Source organism: Mirounga angustirostris, unplaced genomic scaffold (genome assembly GCF_029215605.1).
Source record: "Mirounga angustirostris isolate CCGP_5_RB_7025 unplaced genomic scaffold, mMirAng1.0.hap1 SCAF_5, whole genome shotgun sequence".
Classification (NCBI taxonomy): Eukaryota; Metazoa; Chordata; class Mammalia; order Carnivora; family Phocidae; genus Mirounga; species Mirounga angustirostris.
In genome coordinates this window covers 61484604-61500229 of record NW_026991713.1, presented here as the reverse complement: position 1 = coordinate 61500229, position 15626 = coordinate 61484604, and the positions used below count along the sequence as shown (strand labels likewise).

General features: G+C 45.3%; 1 protein-coding gene across 5 annotated transcripts in view; it reads left to right on the top strand.

Annotated features, from left to right (window-relative positions):
• Window positions 1–425: 425 nt before the first annotated feature.
• Window positions 426–15626, top strand: part of ACVR1B (activin A receptor type 1B) — a 34462-nt gene continuing 19261 nt past the window's right edge. Inside the window, exons 1-2 of one of the 5 annotated variants that reach the window (XM_045873398.3) lie at window positions 495–639; window positions 1894–2043. Coding sequence is in view for 3 of the 5 variants with exons in the window: in XM_045873399.3 (XP_045729355.1) it covers window positions 549–639 (91 nt within the window). In the remaining 2 variants the exon portion in view is untranslated. Of the gene's footprint in view, window positions 640–1893; window positions 2044–14790; window positions 14975–15626 lie in introns of those variants that run through there. The other 4 variants (XM_045873399.3, XM_064591224.1, XM_045873396.3 and 1 more) reach the window with 4 other exon arrangements.

Genomic DNA, 15626 nt, shown 5'->3' with positions numbered 1-15626 from the left:
GATGCGCTCACTCAGGTTGCCTGCGTCCAGCGGACCGCAGGCGGCCGCGCGGGACAGGGAGGCGGGTTACGAGGACCCGGCGGGACGTGAGACGTGATGGGGGCTCGAGACGAGGCAGTGGGGATGGAGGGAACAGAACACACGCACGCGACCAGTAGAACATTCGATGCGGAGGAGGGGGTGGGTGCTGATAACTGTGCGCCGGGCGGGGTGCAGGCCAGGGTGGAGGCCGCGTGTCAGACTCGGGCCTCTCCGCGGAGCGCTCGGCACCCACCCGTGAGGTGGCCGAGGCGCGAGCCCCTCCCACCCCTTTAACAGGGACACTCCCCTTTAAGGCGGGCGCCCGCGCGCACCCGGCCCCGCCCTTCGGGGGCGCGCGCGGCGGCCGCGGCGCCGGCTCGGCCGGGAGCGCACGTGCCGGCGCCGGGCGGAGGAGAGGGAGGCGGGAGCCGGGCCGAGGGAGGAGGGGAGGCGCCGGGGGCGCGCGCGCGCGCGCTGGGCGCTGCTGGGCTGCGGCGGCGGCGGCGGCGGCGGCGGCGGCGGTTACTATGGCGGAGTCGGCCGGAGCCTCCTCCTTCTTCCCCCTTGTAGTCCTCCTGCTCGCCGGCAGCTGCGGGTCCGGGCCCCGGGGGATCCAGGGTGAGTCCCGGGCCGGGGGGCGGGGGCCGGGATGGAGAGGGCCGGGCGAGGGCGAGGCCTCGCGCCGCGGCCCCTGGCTACAGCGCGCCCCCTCCCCACGCGCACAATATGGCCGGGTGGGGGGCGCGGAGGAGTCGGGGTGACCGTGGTCGGTGTCCCCAGACTTCCGAGGCGCAGCTGCCCAGCTGGGACCGAGCTCACGCAGGGCCCCTGGGGACCCGAGCCCTCTTCCAGGCGGAACTGGATTCGGGGAGCTCTCAGGGTCGCGCTCCCAGCACCCCCTTGTTCTATAGAGGGGAGGGCAGGCTCCCTTCCCCGAGATTTGGAGGTCCGTGCTTCTGCCTCTCAGCATGTCCAGGGGCGGGGGTCTTCATTCCCTCCCTCCAGATGCTCTTGGGGGGCGCCTTTTCTCCCGCCAAGATTAAGGGGCTCAGGCGATGGGTCTTTGCTTCTCCGAGGTATCCTGATGTGGCGAGCCCTTGCGCACCTCAGATGACAGGGGAAGGGGTCTCTAACCTTTCCTTCAGGACCTGCACTTGGTGTGTCTCTTCCCTTCCCTCTGCTTCCTCCCTATGTTCTGGGAAAGGGAGTCACATTTCCCCTACGTGCAGCCCCCTTGAGTTCAGGGGGGCAAAACCCCCCCACATACACATGCCCTGTGGAAGCTGTTTGGAGGAAGGGAGACCAACAGGCCCCTAAACGTTTTGGAGCTTGGCTTTGAAATCTCTCTAACCCTAGGAAACCTGGTTCCAGAACGGTTAATCTGCATCTAGGTGTATTTGCTTTCCACCTCGCTTCCCCCACCCCACCCCAGGGGGCCCATTCAGTTAATCACTTTGTGGATGCCTTTCAGGTGAAATCCTAGAACCTCCCTCCAACCCCCAAGATTATTTAAAGATCCCACCACTGGACCGACTCCCCGGCCCTTGGTCAGTACTTATTTACCTTCCCACACAATCCCTTTTCCCAGCCCTGCCCCCCACGCACTCCCCCACCCTCACACACCCCTTACCTTCCAACCCCCACAGCCTTCTGCTCCCTGACACCACCCCCACCCTTCTCAGTATAGAGGTGGGTACCTTTCTGTGGGACACTCGACTGGGTGTGTTGTTTATGAGGCTTTGGGGGCTAAGAAGAGCAGATGAAACCCTAAAATATTTAATTTAAGAGACTCGTCTGAAATGTGTTTTGGCATTGGGGTAGCAGATGAAGGTTATATTTGGCAGTTATATTAAAGTGATTATTGACCCACAGATGGATCTGGGAGAGACGATGAGGATTGTATTCGATCCCCGATGTACAAACCCTGGGCTTTGACTTCTCAGCAGCCCTTAACCTTCCAGCTATGGGAGATCAAGTGTGTGTTCTGTGGCTCTCCTCTCTACTAAAAATAATGATTCTCAGGTGGGTTCAGGCTTCTTTAATAAACCAGACAAACAAGAAAAGACATCATCCTACTTTGGAGTCTCAAAAACAAGTTCATTATCTCTAGCTTTGATATTTGTTCCCAGTGGTGTAGTCTGTGCAGTGGGGTCTTTGTTCACTGGCTAATGCTTCTGTTAAGCACCTCGTGTGTGTTCCTGGGTCTCGCTGCTCTGTGCATGGGTAATATGCCATGGGGTCTGATAAACACGATGAAGGTCTACGAACATGGGCTGACAGTTGTAAGATAATGGTTTTTGTGAATAATGTTCGCTGGGCATTGTTATGGGCCATGTTTTTGGATGTGTAACATAATGTTATTTCTCTAGTAGGATAGTAAATAAGGAGACTCAGCCATCAGGTTTGTCATTTTGTATGTGTCTGAATAAATCTTTGCATTCTTTCCATAAAATTTTTTATACTGTCCCTAATATAGTTAAGATTTTTAACAGCCATTTCCCTGTTGATTTGGTGTAGTGTCTGTGGGGTTTTTCTTGTGGTGAGCCTAGTTAAAAATGTTTAATTGGTAATCCAGCTGGTTCTGAATAGGGCAGAGTTCATTTTTTGTAACCTTCCTAAAATGGATGTTTGTTAGGGTGAGGATGGGTGGGCATAATAGGGAGTTAGTTTCTTTTTTTGGTAAATTGGAAATTAGGTTGTGTGTCCAGCAAACATTCTCGAAGGCCTTTAAACTTCTTGGCCAGACACTACAGTTTTTTCCGGGACACATGTAGTTGCCAATAGTGCATGCTACAGAGACCACTGTTGCAAGAGGCTTAAAGTAAAACGTCAGTTCTGGGAAAATAGAGGCTGTGGGATTAACAAGAAGTTGATTGCTTTCCTCCCCTGCACTACCTCTGTGTGTTCCCCTAGGTGAGCTGGAGGAGTGGCTGAGCCAGGCAGCCCTGATGGCTGGTACTTGGACATGACATGAGGGCAGCAAGGGATAGGTGTTCTATTAGTGCATTAACTGCGACTTAGTAAAAGGCCAGTGACAAGGAGAATGAGTTCCAGGTTATAAGCAGCATCCGCTTGATAGGTGTAGCAGGTTTGAAGGCCTCACTTTGGAATTTTCACATCAGTATTTTAAAATGTAAACTTGCATTAGTAAAGGGAGAACATGACATAAATTTCTTAAGACAAAAGCAACAAGGGAGACGTTTGAGGTTCTGATAGGAACATTTTGGATTTCTGTGAACAGACTTAAAAATCTAATTTCAGGCCAAGTCTTGTAATTTTGTTGAGTGCACATGGATTTGAAGTACAGTGAAAGTGAACTCTTGTAGAGAAAAAGAGAATCTCTGGTTGATTTTGTTAAAAGAGCTCCTGGAACAGATGTGATTAAAACATATTAAATGGCTACTCTGGTTAAAGGTTGGAGCCAGATGGAGGGAGGAGGCCAGATCTCAGCCCCAGAACTTTGCTCCCTTACAGGTTGTCCTTGAACAAGTCACTTGCTTAACCTTTCTGTGACTGCCTCAGTTTTCTCTCTGTAAAGTAAGGAAACAGCCCATGTAGTTCTTATTGGGACATTTGTGAGACTAACTTACTGATAGCCAGTTGGCTGGGAGGTATTTTTAGACACAGTTTCTGACTTCAGGGAACAAGCAATGTTGGGTTACTTTTTATCTTATGGAGCAGAGTAACATACTCTTGGGATTGATAGAAGCACCACAGGCCACAGCGTGGTTAATTTCTTCTGATTTGTGCTTTTTTTTTTTTTTTTTTTTTTGTAGACTATTTCAGATTTCCTCAAGTTAATTTCTGTCTTTTGACAGGCTCTTACATCGTAGACCGGGCAGCGTACCTGTGCTAATCAAAGACAGTTTGAAGGGAGTGACCTGCTTTAGGCTTTATTGGTTTGGCAACGTTTTAATTCTTACGCAACTCTGGGTATGTTTATGGCACTATGTAAATGTTACATAAGAACATGGAGGCTGAGAAGGGGCTGGAATGGTGCCTGTGAACACAGGAAGGTTAGACTGAGGACTTCATCCGAAAGGACCTTGGGAAGCTGCAATCAGCACAGGAAGAAGCTGCACTTCATTTTCCTCTAAAAACCTTTTTAGATGATTGTGTCTTTCAGGTGGACTGCTGTGTTATAAATAGGTTTATTCTCCACTGGTGAGCTAATTGTAACCTTGCTACCAAAATATGAATCAGTAAACGAGGAGACGAGGAGCCGTGCTGCTTCTTTCGGCATGTCCTGTCGAAGCTGCTTGTTGCATTTTGGAACATGAGTTGAGTTGCGTTGCAGTCTGCTCTCATAACTCAGGAGTACAGGGTGTTGAGGTGGAATGGAATTCTCAGTTCATGGTGCTTTAGATCTTCTTTATTTTTGAAGGTTAAATTAGAATACTGAAGTGGCTCTTTTGTTTTAATTTTGAAATCCTTATTGTTTACTGTTCAAGTTTTGCCCAGAGCAGCAGTGAACAGTAATTCTGGAATCCCGCCTCTTTGTCTTGTGTTATTTGTCTGTTACAGTAGGAGTTGATGTAAGAGGGTCTTAGCTCATTTTCCTCTCTGTGTTTATAAAAAGAAAATCCTAGAGCCCTCTTTCTCATCCATCCCTCTGATGCTGGAAGTGCTGCTGGCATCCGTGGCCCATCAGTTCCGCCTGGGCTGGGAATGCTGAGGCCTCTGAAGGAATTGGCTCCTCAGACCCGCAGTCTCCGCTGCATTTCTGCCCCTCTGTAGGCTCCGCCTCGTGGCCAGGTTCCAATACCTACCTGCCTGCCTGCTCCGGGTTTTTGCTCTCCTCAGTGTCTCTCGCACATGTGGTTTGACCTGAGCTTGGGCTCCTGGAGGCACCATCCCTGCTCTTGCCTATTCTCTCTGCCTGCTGGCTTCTCCATCAAGGACACCTGTAACACCAAGCAGAAATACTGTTTCAGAGTGTATCTCTCTTTCCCTTGCTTGGTAGAGCTGCCAGCATTTGGTTGAGCCATGGCATTTGCATCCCAGACAATCTGACCTGCTCTCTGGGTTTCAGAGACAGTGACACCTCAGGGAGCTCTGGGGTTCTTTTTGGTTTTCTTTCTTCTCTCTCCACTTCATCCTAAGCCTGCGTTTGTCTTACTAAATATTTTGAATTTAACATAATGAAAGTAACTGCCCTTCCCTTTAAAGTGTCAATCACCCCTGATATTTACACAATTACATATGGGAGATTTCTTTATTCGTTAGGTTGGGTATGTGCCTGGAATGGTTCTTGGCTTGGGGAAATAACCCTGAGAGAACAAGATGGACAAAAATCCCTAAGTACCTAACTGTCACAGAACTTACAATAGCAGTGGCTCAGACTGAAGATAAATAAGTAAACACAATTCTCAGTCTTAAGTGCTCTGGGGAAAATAAAACATAATGATGTGCTAGAGTGTGCTGAGAGCTACCTTTTCACATCTCTCTCAACTTCATTGTTTCATCTGTAAAATGAGGCTAATACAGTCAAGTGTCATTATTCGTGGTACTTATGTTCTATAAAGTCGACTGGAACACTGGATTAGCAAATACTGAACCACTGCTCCTAGGGGAAAGATGGGGTTAGGTTCCTGTGAGCCACTGGTCACCACCTCTTCATCGACCAGTCAGTACATAACCTTGCTATGTGTGTGTTTCTGGTTAAAGACACCTTATTTAATATACATTGGTTAATTAACCTTGGACTTAAGGCCAGCAGCACTATAATGAAAGCCTGAACGACACTTACCTGATAGACGTATTTTCTCTGCAAGGTACATCACTGTCTCCTTGAGCTTGGGAACACTGGAGAGCATTTTAGCGCTGCTCTTGGGGGCCATTTTAAACAGCGAAATCCCCACCACCAACACGAAAATGCAAAAAGGTGAAAAGGCACAGAATATACTATGAAAAGAATTCATATTTACAGTATGAAAGCTGAAACAGGAAGGCAGAGCATTGTCACCTTGTTCACCATCAACTGGGGACATGTCATTGGGTGATTCCCATTTTTTACCACTGCACATGTCTGTGAATGACCGTGAAAGCACTGAGAGTATTGATTTTGGGGTTACAGATAAATTTTAATGAATATGGAATCTATGAAAAATGAGGATCACCTGTATTTTGTTAAAGCCATACACAGATCATTGTGGCAGAGATAAAATTATATGGAATTCCAAGGATTCCTAAATGGTTTCACTGAACCAGAATTTGAATATAGAGAGAAGTCCCATTTCCAGTCTGTAAATATATAGTTATCTGAAGTAAATATATATAGATATCTATATATAGTGATCTATATATATAGTGATATATAGATATGTAGTGATCTAAGTAAATGTATAGTGATCTGAAGATTCCTTTAACACATATTTATTGAGCACCTAGGTTCTAGAGATACAACAGTAAGCAAAAAGACATACAAATGCCTTCCTTTGGGGCGCCTGGGTGGCTCAGTCATTAAGCGTCTGCCTTCGGCTCAGGTCATGATCCCAGGGTCCTGGGATCGAGCCCCGCATCGGGCTCCCTGCTCGGTGGGAAGCCTGCTTCTCCCTCTCCCACTCCCCCTGCTTGTGTTCCCTGTCTCGCTGTGTCTCTCTCTGTCAAATAAATAAAATTTTTAAAAACAAAACGAAACAAAAAAAAGCCTTCCTTCATGAAGCTTACTTTCTGGCAGGTGAGATAGACAATAAATAAAATATAAGGTGATTCTTCCTACCACAGTCCACCCTCTGCCTCCTCCCCCCAAGATTTCCTGCCTTTGGAATATACCACCTTCCAGTTATTAAACACGAATCTAGGTACGCCTTGGAGGGATTATGCAGATGTGATTAAGGTCCCAAATCAGTTGATCTTCAGCTAAGGGGACTGTTGTGATAGACCTGACCTGACTGTGCTAGCCCTATGAAAGCAGTTTTCACAGCTGATTGCGGAAGAAGAAGTCAGAAATGCTCCAGCTGGTTTGGAGGAAAGTAAATATCCGTGTGTGAACTGCCCATGGGGGCCACGTGGCTAGGAACTGCGGGCCAACTCTCAGAGCTGAGAGTGGTCCCTGGCTGTCAGCAAGGAGGTAAAAGGGGACCTCAGGCTTCCATCCACAAGGCAGTGGAGTTTGCCAACAACCAGTGAGCTTGAAAGAGGTCCCAGCCCTGGAGGAGAAGGCAGCCCTGGCCAACACCAGTCACGCTGTGCCTGGACTTCTGACCTACAGAAACTGAGATAGTAAATAAGTGGTGTTCTTTAAAGAGAGAGAGAGAGAGAGTGTGTGTGTGTGTGTGTGTGGTGGCGGCTCAGATGGATATGTGAGAAGGAAAGCAAGAAGGGAACTAACTACCCAAGATAGGCTCAAGGAGACTTGAGACCTGGTACCCAGCCACGCTATTGATGGACCTCGCATGTGAAAAGTTCTTTGACCACATGTGGCCTTCACCTACTCTGCCAGTTACCTGGATAGTTGTGAGTGAGTGGAGGAGAGAGGAGTCTCCTTTGTGAGTACTTTGGAGATAAGTTTTTTAGGTGGTAACAATGTTTGAGGGGCGCCTGGGTGGCTCAGTGGTTAAGCGTCTGCCTTTGGCTCAGGTCACGATCCTAGGGTCCTGGGATCGAGCCCCCGCATCGGGCTCCCTGCTCAGCGGGAAGCCTGCTTCTCCCTCTCCCACTCCCCATGCTTGTGTTCCCTCTCTCTGTCAAATAAATAAAATCTTAAAAAAAAACCAAACAAACCAATGTTTGAGTTGAGGAATCTGAACTGAAGCGTATCTTTTTTTATTAAGTAGTTGTGAACCTGCCTTGCCCTAGATCTTCATGTGTTGTTTTGGTGTACATTTGTATATTACATTTTATAATTGTGGTCGATAAGATCGAATTGTCATCAGTGTTCACTTCTAACATCCAGGACCAAGCTGAATGGTGAGAGGGATACTGAGGAAAGAGTCTGTCCTTGCCCTTAAGAAGTTTACACACAAATTGACTTTTCTTCTTCTTTTTGGAACAACCACAAGACCCTTCTCATGCAGCGGGATGGCAGTAGTCGTAAAGGCATCTGGTTAACTGAACGCTTACTGTCTACTCAGGTGTGATGCTAAGGACTTGGGTTATGTCAGTTACTCTCTGCAGCTACTCTGAGCACTCTTATCCCCATTTTACAGATGAGGTGACTGGGGCATGGTGAGGTTCAGTGGTGGGCTCGAGGTCTGTCAGACTCCAAAGCATGTGCTCTAAATCCTGTACTCTACCATATCCTACGAGGACTGTGGAAGTAATTTTCTAACCAGTCTCTGCTTCCAGTCCCCCACTGGTCGTCCATTCTATTGCTGAATTTACCTTTGGAGAGCATGCCCTCTGTATCTCATGATTCCACCGCTTTCATGTGGCCTCCAGGATCAACCCCAGACCCCTTAGCCTGGCATCATGGTGCATCTGATTTGGTCTCGTCTCCCTTACCGTCCTTGTCTCTGGCTGGAACCTTGCATCTGTCCGTTTGCCGTGGACCTAGTATGCCTTGTGTTTTGCTTGGCCTCGGCCTTCTCTTCTTAACCAAAGTGACCATCCTCCAGTGTGGGACCGTCTTTGTCCTGCCTTCCCCTGGTCCATGGTTCCATCCTCTCTGCTCTTCTCTTTGGTCCATCTGCTCCTCCCACTCTCCCAGCCTCTGCCCTCTAAAAATGGATGCTCAGAACTGGCTTATTCTTTCTGTGGCTTTGTCCTGTCACAGAGCCTTGCACATTTTAAGTACTTAATAAGTTTGTTTAATTGAATTCATTCAGTTCTTTTCCATCCTCTCAGCAATATCCTAGGTAAATAATTCCAGTTCTGTCCCTGCTGTACTTTTAGTATCTCCTCTTTATGCAGTTTTTATCCTAGTCACTCAAAAATGCTACAGACATTTCTGAGTTACTTGGAACATGATAAGCTCTCTTCCTACCTCACCACTTTCATCTTTGTTTTATTCTACCACCTACCCATTTTATTCCAGCCAAATGCACTTGATCTCAGCCTCATTAGTTTTATTCTCAGCCCTGGCTGATTTTTTTCTCCTTCATTGTCCCAGTTGCCTGAAACCATTCCTATTCCTCTTCTCACTCAAAACTGTGACATACACTCTCTCCTCTCCACTCATCCATAGTATAGTAAATAGGTCAGGAAGCAAATACAAAATGCCACTCATAAACATCCTCCCCTGCCCTAATGAGCCACAAATACGTCTATTTAAATACAACAAAGAGAGAAAGCAGAATGGTTTTACATGTTCATTATAAACTGTAAGTAAAGGAGAAGTACCAAGTTACTCCTCTGAATAAGGACAGCTGAGTCCATACACTTGGGTCCTAGGAACACCAGGCATGCTCCATAGTAAGACGCCACTCATTCCAGTTTTACCTTGCCATTCTCCTGGGCAGCAGGTGGGCCCTTGCTGAGATATTCAGGTATTTACAGTCAGCCATAAATTAAGTTGCAATGACAGGTCTCCTTAGCATAAACATCAAACGTCTCTTTTGAGTGAGAACAAAGCTTTCATTCTCTAGACCTGAGGCTTAAGGGTGAACTTGTTTAAACAGCTCTCTAGGGTTGGGTTTGTCTCCAAGTAGAATGTCAGAAAGGCAGTTGGTAGAATAGATAGAGTGTGGAGCTGGCTTTTCAAACACCTTTCCCTTATGCAAACCCCATTCCGAGACCTTTTCCCAGATTGAAATTAAATACCAAGCTTATCAAGTGTCTTATTGTTAAATCTCTGGGTTTTTTTTTTCCCCTCCTCATACAAATAGCTTCCCTTATTAAGTCAGTTGCATTTTTTTCATAAGTGCTTTTTACCAGTACATTTTTTGGTTTTTTAGGTACCACCCAGCTGCACATGTAAAATTTGACTTTATTTTGGCACTTGGATACTTGAGAGGTTTGGTTTGGTTTTGTTTTAATGTATTTTTAAAATCTAATTTTGATGATTATGAAGGGTGAAAATGTAACTTTCTTTTTTACCAACCAGTAGCATCTGATCGTTTTACTTTAACGTTAACGTGATGTTTCTACTTAGGTTAGAGGCTTGGCTGCTGACACATTGTCAGTTCCCAGTTACTGTCCCTTGTCAGTTCCCAGTTACTGTCCCCCCTCACCCCTTTGGGGAACCAAACATTACCTTTGTTTTGTGACACTTTAGTGCCAGACGCCTCCATTTTTTAACCTGATTCAGGATTTTCCTAAACATTTTGGCAGTTGTCTAGATTAGTAGTTACTGAACAATATTTTTCTTTTTTTCTTTGTCTTTTTAAAGCAGTGCAACCCTTTAAATGTACAAATGTAGAAACGTATGTACAGCAGATAAAATCCGCTCTGGTAGAGCCCCCTTCCCTCTCAAGTTATTAGGCTGAGATTTATTAAACACAGTACTATTTGCTGGGCACTAGACACCACTGAGAAAATGGCGAAGCAACGCAGGGCAGTGGCTCCCCCCTGGTGGAGCTTTTGAGCACAGGGATTCAGGAAGAATACAATCTGAACACTAGACTTCCAAGGGTTTTTTCCCTTGTTATTTATGTATGTATGTCTGTATATAAATAAGTGATCTCTGCACCCAACGTGGGGCTCAGACTCATGACCCTGAGATCAAGAGTTGCACGCACTACCACCTGAGCCAGGTGCCCTGAGTTGTTTTTTCCATGCATGTGTGAGGTGTTTAAATGTTTTTGTTTCATAATTGAGATTATATTATACATATTGTTTTTCAAAGATGTGATATTTTTTAAAATTGTGGTAAAACACAGATAACAAAGAATTTACCATTTTTAACCATTTTAAGATGTACAATTCAGTGGTGTTAAGTACCTTCATAACGTTATCACCACTATCTGGTTCTAGAACTTTTTCTTTACCCCAGAGGAAACCTAGTAACCCATTAAGCAGTAACTTCCCATCCTCCTTCCCACTCCACTCCCCAGCCCCTGACAACCACTTATGTGCTTTCTGGATATTTAATATAAATGGAATCATATAGTATATGGCTGCTTTCACTTAACATAGTGTTTTCAAAGTTCATTCATATTGTAGTGTATATCAATAGTTTATTCATTTTTATGGCTGAATACTCCATTGTATGAATATACCACATTTTGTTTTTCCACTCATTATTTGATAGACATTTGGGTTGTTTCCACCTTTTGACTATATACATAATGCTCTTATGAACTTCCGTGTACAAGTTTTTCTTTGAACACTTGTTTTCAGTCTTTTGGATGTATACCTACAAGTGGGATTTTTCAGTTATATGGTAATTCAACATTTAATTTATGGAGGAACCATCAACTGTTTTTCGCAGCAGCTACACCATTTTATGGTCCTGCTGGCAATGTATGAGGGTTCCTGTTTCTCTAAGTCTTCACTATCACTGGGTATTTTTCTTTTTCATTTTCTTATGGCCTTCCCTACTGGGTGTGAAGTGGTGTCTCGTGGTTTTGATTTGCATCTGCATTTAAAATTCATTTGCATTTGAGATGATGTTGGACATCTTTTCATGTGCTTTTTGGCCATTTGTGTATCTTTTTTGGAGAAATGTCTATACAAGTCCTTTGCCCATTTTTTAATTGTTTTGTGTTGTTGAGTTATGAGTTCTTTATGTATTTTGAATACTAGGCCATTATTAGATATATGACTTGCAAATATTTTCTCCCATTCTGTAGGTTGTCTTTGTATACTGTCCATTGATGCACAGGTTTTAATTTGATGAAGGCCAGTTTATCTATTTTTCTTTCGTCACTTGTGCTTTTGGTATGCTATCTAAGATAGCATTGCTAAATCCAAAGCCATAAAGCTTTACCCCTGTTTTCTTTTTTGAAGTTTTAGAATATAAGTTATAGCTTGTATATTTAGGTTATTGATCCATTTTGGGTTAATTTTTATATATGGTGTGAAGTAAGGGTCAACTTCATTCTTTAGCATGTGGAGATCCAGTTGTCCAGCAACATTTGTTGAAAACTAGTCCTTCCCCCTGAACGGTCTAGAAATTCTTGTCAAAAATCAGTCAATCATAAATGTAGAGGTTGGTTTCTGGACTCTCAGTTCTATTCCATTGATTTATGTGTCTATGTTTAATGCTAGTACCACACTGTTTTGATTGCTGTAGCTTTGTAGTAAGTTTTGAAATCAGGAAGGGTGAGTCGTCCAACTTTGTTCTTTTTTCTCCCCCTCAAGATCATTTTGGCTCTTCAGACTCAGAGTTGAAGTGTTTGTTCTATCCTAAGGAAGCTGTAGGGGGTTTGGATAAGGTCCAAGGAAGACTAATTAAAATAATCATGAGTTGTAATAGGCTATTCTTATCAGTTTGGCTTGTCTGATGGATGCTGTCATCTGGAAGGAGGAGGGCTGAGAGGCAGTTTATGATCAAATTGTAAAGTCGTGAAGAGGAAGGGCTACGCGAGCTGGTTTGGGCACCTCATCATGGATACTATAAAGTTAGAAGGTTGCCCAGTGAGGTTTGGAATAGGCAAGTTTAGTATACCTGAACAGGACAGTGCCCCATTCTGGTACAAAATCGGTGAAGCTTATTATCCTCGAGGAGCGATTAATTAAGCTAAAAGTCATAAATACTGGAGCTTTAAAATGTTTTAGAACATTTGTGGATCTTCATCTACCAGGACAAATGTGGATGTTTTGCACTTGCTTCTTACCTTTTGAGGTTAGTGCCACCACCCTGTGCTCTCCCGCACCCTGTCCCCTGGAGATGTGGTCTGGGGCAGAATAGTGTGCTGAGTGGCCATGAGTCTATGCCTGTATGGTGGCTCTTGGGCATTCCCATGCGCCACACCCTTGCTGAGTGTCCTCCCAGTGGGTCAGAGAGAGAGAGGACCCAGCCCCAGTGCCCCGCCTGCAGTGGGGTTGTCTTTGCTGAGACCCAGCTCTGTTAGTGCCGCCGTAAGATGCAGCTAGACAGAGGCTGCCCAAGTTGGGACTCGTTGGTCTTCCTCAAAACACAGCCTCTCTCGTGAATCAAATTTGCATCGACATCCTACCGCATACCACCTTCTAATCCTGTTCTGGAGCCACACTCAAGTCCTGCATAGGTGGTTTTGGTTTTAGTTCCGGTTTGACTGACTTCTAATAACAAAATGCTGTGCCAGTGAGAATTTCATTCTGACCACTTTTGGGGGGAGGGGGAGGTGCTGAGGGGGAGGGAGAGGGAGAATCCTAAGGAGGCTCCACGCCCCCAGCACGGAGCCTGACGTGCCACTCGATCCTACAACCCCTAGCTCTTGACCTGAGCTGAAATCAAGAGTCAGACACTTAACTGACTAAGCCACCCAGGTGCCCCCTGGTTCTGACCACTTTTTACCTTGGTTGTGTCTCAAGTGGTTTTGTTACTCCTCTGTGATTGGTTTTCCAAATTGTGTCATTTCTACTACATAACTCCTTGGTTGTGGAATACAGAGAGTTTTAGGTATGTATTGTTTATATGCGTGTGTGTAGACTGATTTAACCTGATGAGTCACTATGAAGTAGATTATAAAGGGCTATTAGCATTCATTAGTCCAGATTTAGCTTTTCAAAGAAATCGCGATTAGGTTTATGATTTAGTGTACCTAGTACATTTACAGTAAATTCAGATGTTTTTATAATTTTATTACCTATTTTGAGAAACGAATAGTAACAGAAGACTAGCCCTAATGTCTGTCTTTAAAGTTCAGGAAAAAATATATAAAATTTAAAGCACTTCCCAGCGTTGGATCAGTGATCCAAACAATGTGAATTTAAAAACAAACTGGATTCAAATTTCAGCTGGAGGATTGTAGAGGTCATCTAGTTCATTGCCTTCTCTCTGATGAATCATGAGGAAAATGAGGTTCAGAGAGGTTAAGTGACTTGCCCAATGCCACACGGCTAGTTACTGGCAGAGCTGAGACTAGAATAGCAGTTTCTTGCTGTGCTTGCTGTGGTCTTACTGTAACTTGCCACTTCCTAATTAGTGGTTAAAGAGACGTTTTACGTGTGCATGCCTGTGTGTGTGTGTCTGTTTGAGTCTTACATTTAGAGGAGAGATTAAAGTTTATTGAGCACCTATTTGCCGAGCACTTTTTTTTTTTTTAAAGATTTTATTTGTTTATTCATGAGAGACAGAGAGAGAGAGAGAGAGGCAGAGGGAGAAGCAGGCTCCCAAGGAGCAGGGAGCCCGATGCGGGACTCGATCCCAGGACCCTGGGATCATGACCTGAGCCAAAGGCAGACGCTTAACCATCTGAGCCGCCCAGGCGCCCCGAGCACTTTTAAAATGTATTATTTCATATAGTTCTTACATAGTCCTGTAAAGTGATTATTAACAGTTCCACTTTACAGATTAGGAAACCAGGGTGCAGGGAGGTTACTAACTTGCGCAAGGTCATGTGATTGGTGTTAGAGCTGCTATTTGAACCTTGGGTCTTTCTGATCTGTTCCTGCCATCATAACCCTGCTGTGGCTCTAGCGATAAGTAACTGAAGCCTTTTCAGGGGTGTGGGCAGTAGTGATGATTATCTTAAAAATGTATCTTTTTCAGACTTCTTCCTCACTCTGTAAACTGTATAGATGTACACAGATGTGTGCAGAGCAAGTCCTTCTCTGAATACTCACAGCGCTTAGCGGATGTGTGGCTAATCTTCCTACCATCTCTGTAAGATAAATGGTATTTTCTGGTTAGGCGGCTGAGGCCCAGATGGATTCAGGGACTTGCCTAACCCCTTATCACAAACACGCACGGCCCTGCTCCCAGTTCCGTTCTTCATCCCGTCTCACATAGATTTCACCACTTTTGTTCTTTCCTGTCTTACACCAAGATTGTTGAAGTACTTCCCAAAAAGAATGAGCCACGTGTGGGTGTGTTCGTTCTCCAGAATGAATCACTGTGAAAGAGGCCATGAACCAACGAAGGGAGAAGAACTATCTGGAATCAGAGGCTCTTGGCTCTCCTGTCTGCTAATTGACAGACTCTGAAGTGAGCTTTTTTTTTTTTTTTTCAAAAGGCGGCTGCGGGTCTGGCCTGTGTGTCCCACTGTGCTCAGAATAGCCCTCTTAGAGTTGCTCGTTTTCCCTTCTTGCTTCCCAAAATAGCCCCAATGCTGTTCTCTTTGCTGGATGTCATGGCACGTGTATTGAGAGGTGTGCGCTCCACGGGGAACCCCTTCGTGCCTGAATGTCCTCCCTGACACAAAGGGGGGGTGGCATTAGCTTCCTTGGATTACCGGTCAGGACTGCAGCGTGAGTAAGAGGTTTGGCTCGAGTATTCAGAGAGTTGCAGAAGTAAATTTGAGTTAGCAAGAAGAATAAAAGAGGGAGCAAAAAGAGGTATTTGGGGGAAAATGAGGAGGTTTCTTCGCCTTTGTGTCTAAAAAGGGCTGGAATCGAAGTTTAGGAAGAACTGATTTTTAAAATTGCTTTTATGATTTGGATTCTAGTCTAAAGGGTACCTGCTTTAAACTTCCTGCCCTTAAAATAGAACACTACCATCACCCTTCAGCAGGTAGCTGCGTGTTTTGGAATTTCTCCCAGAAGAAAGGGCTCTCTCTGATCAAAGGCCTTACGGTGAAGCTCCACAGCGGCGATTACCTGTCCATGTGCGCTCTCCTTTGTTTCCGTGGGTGGGAATG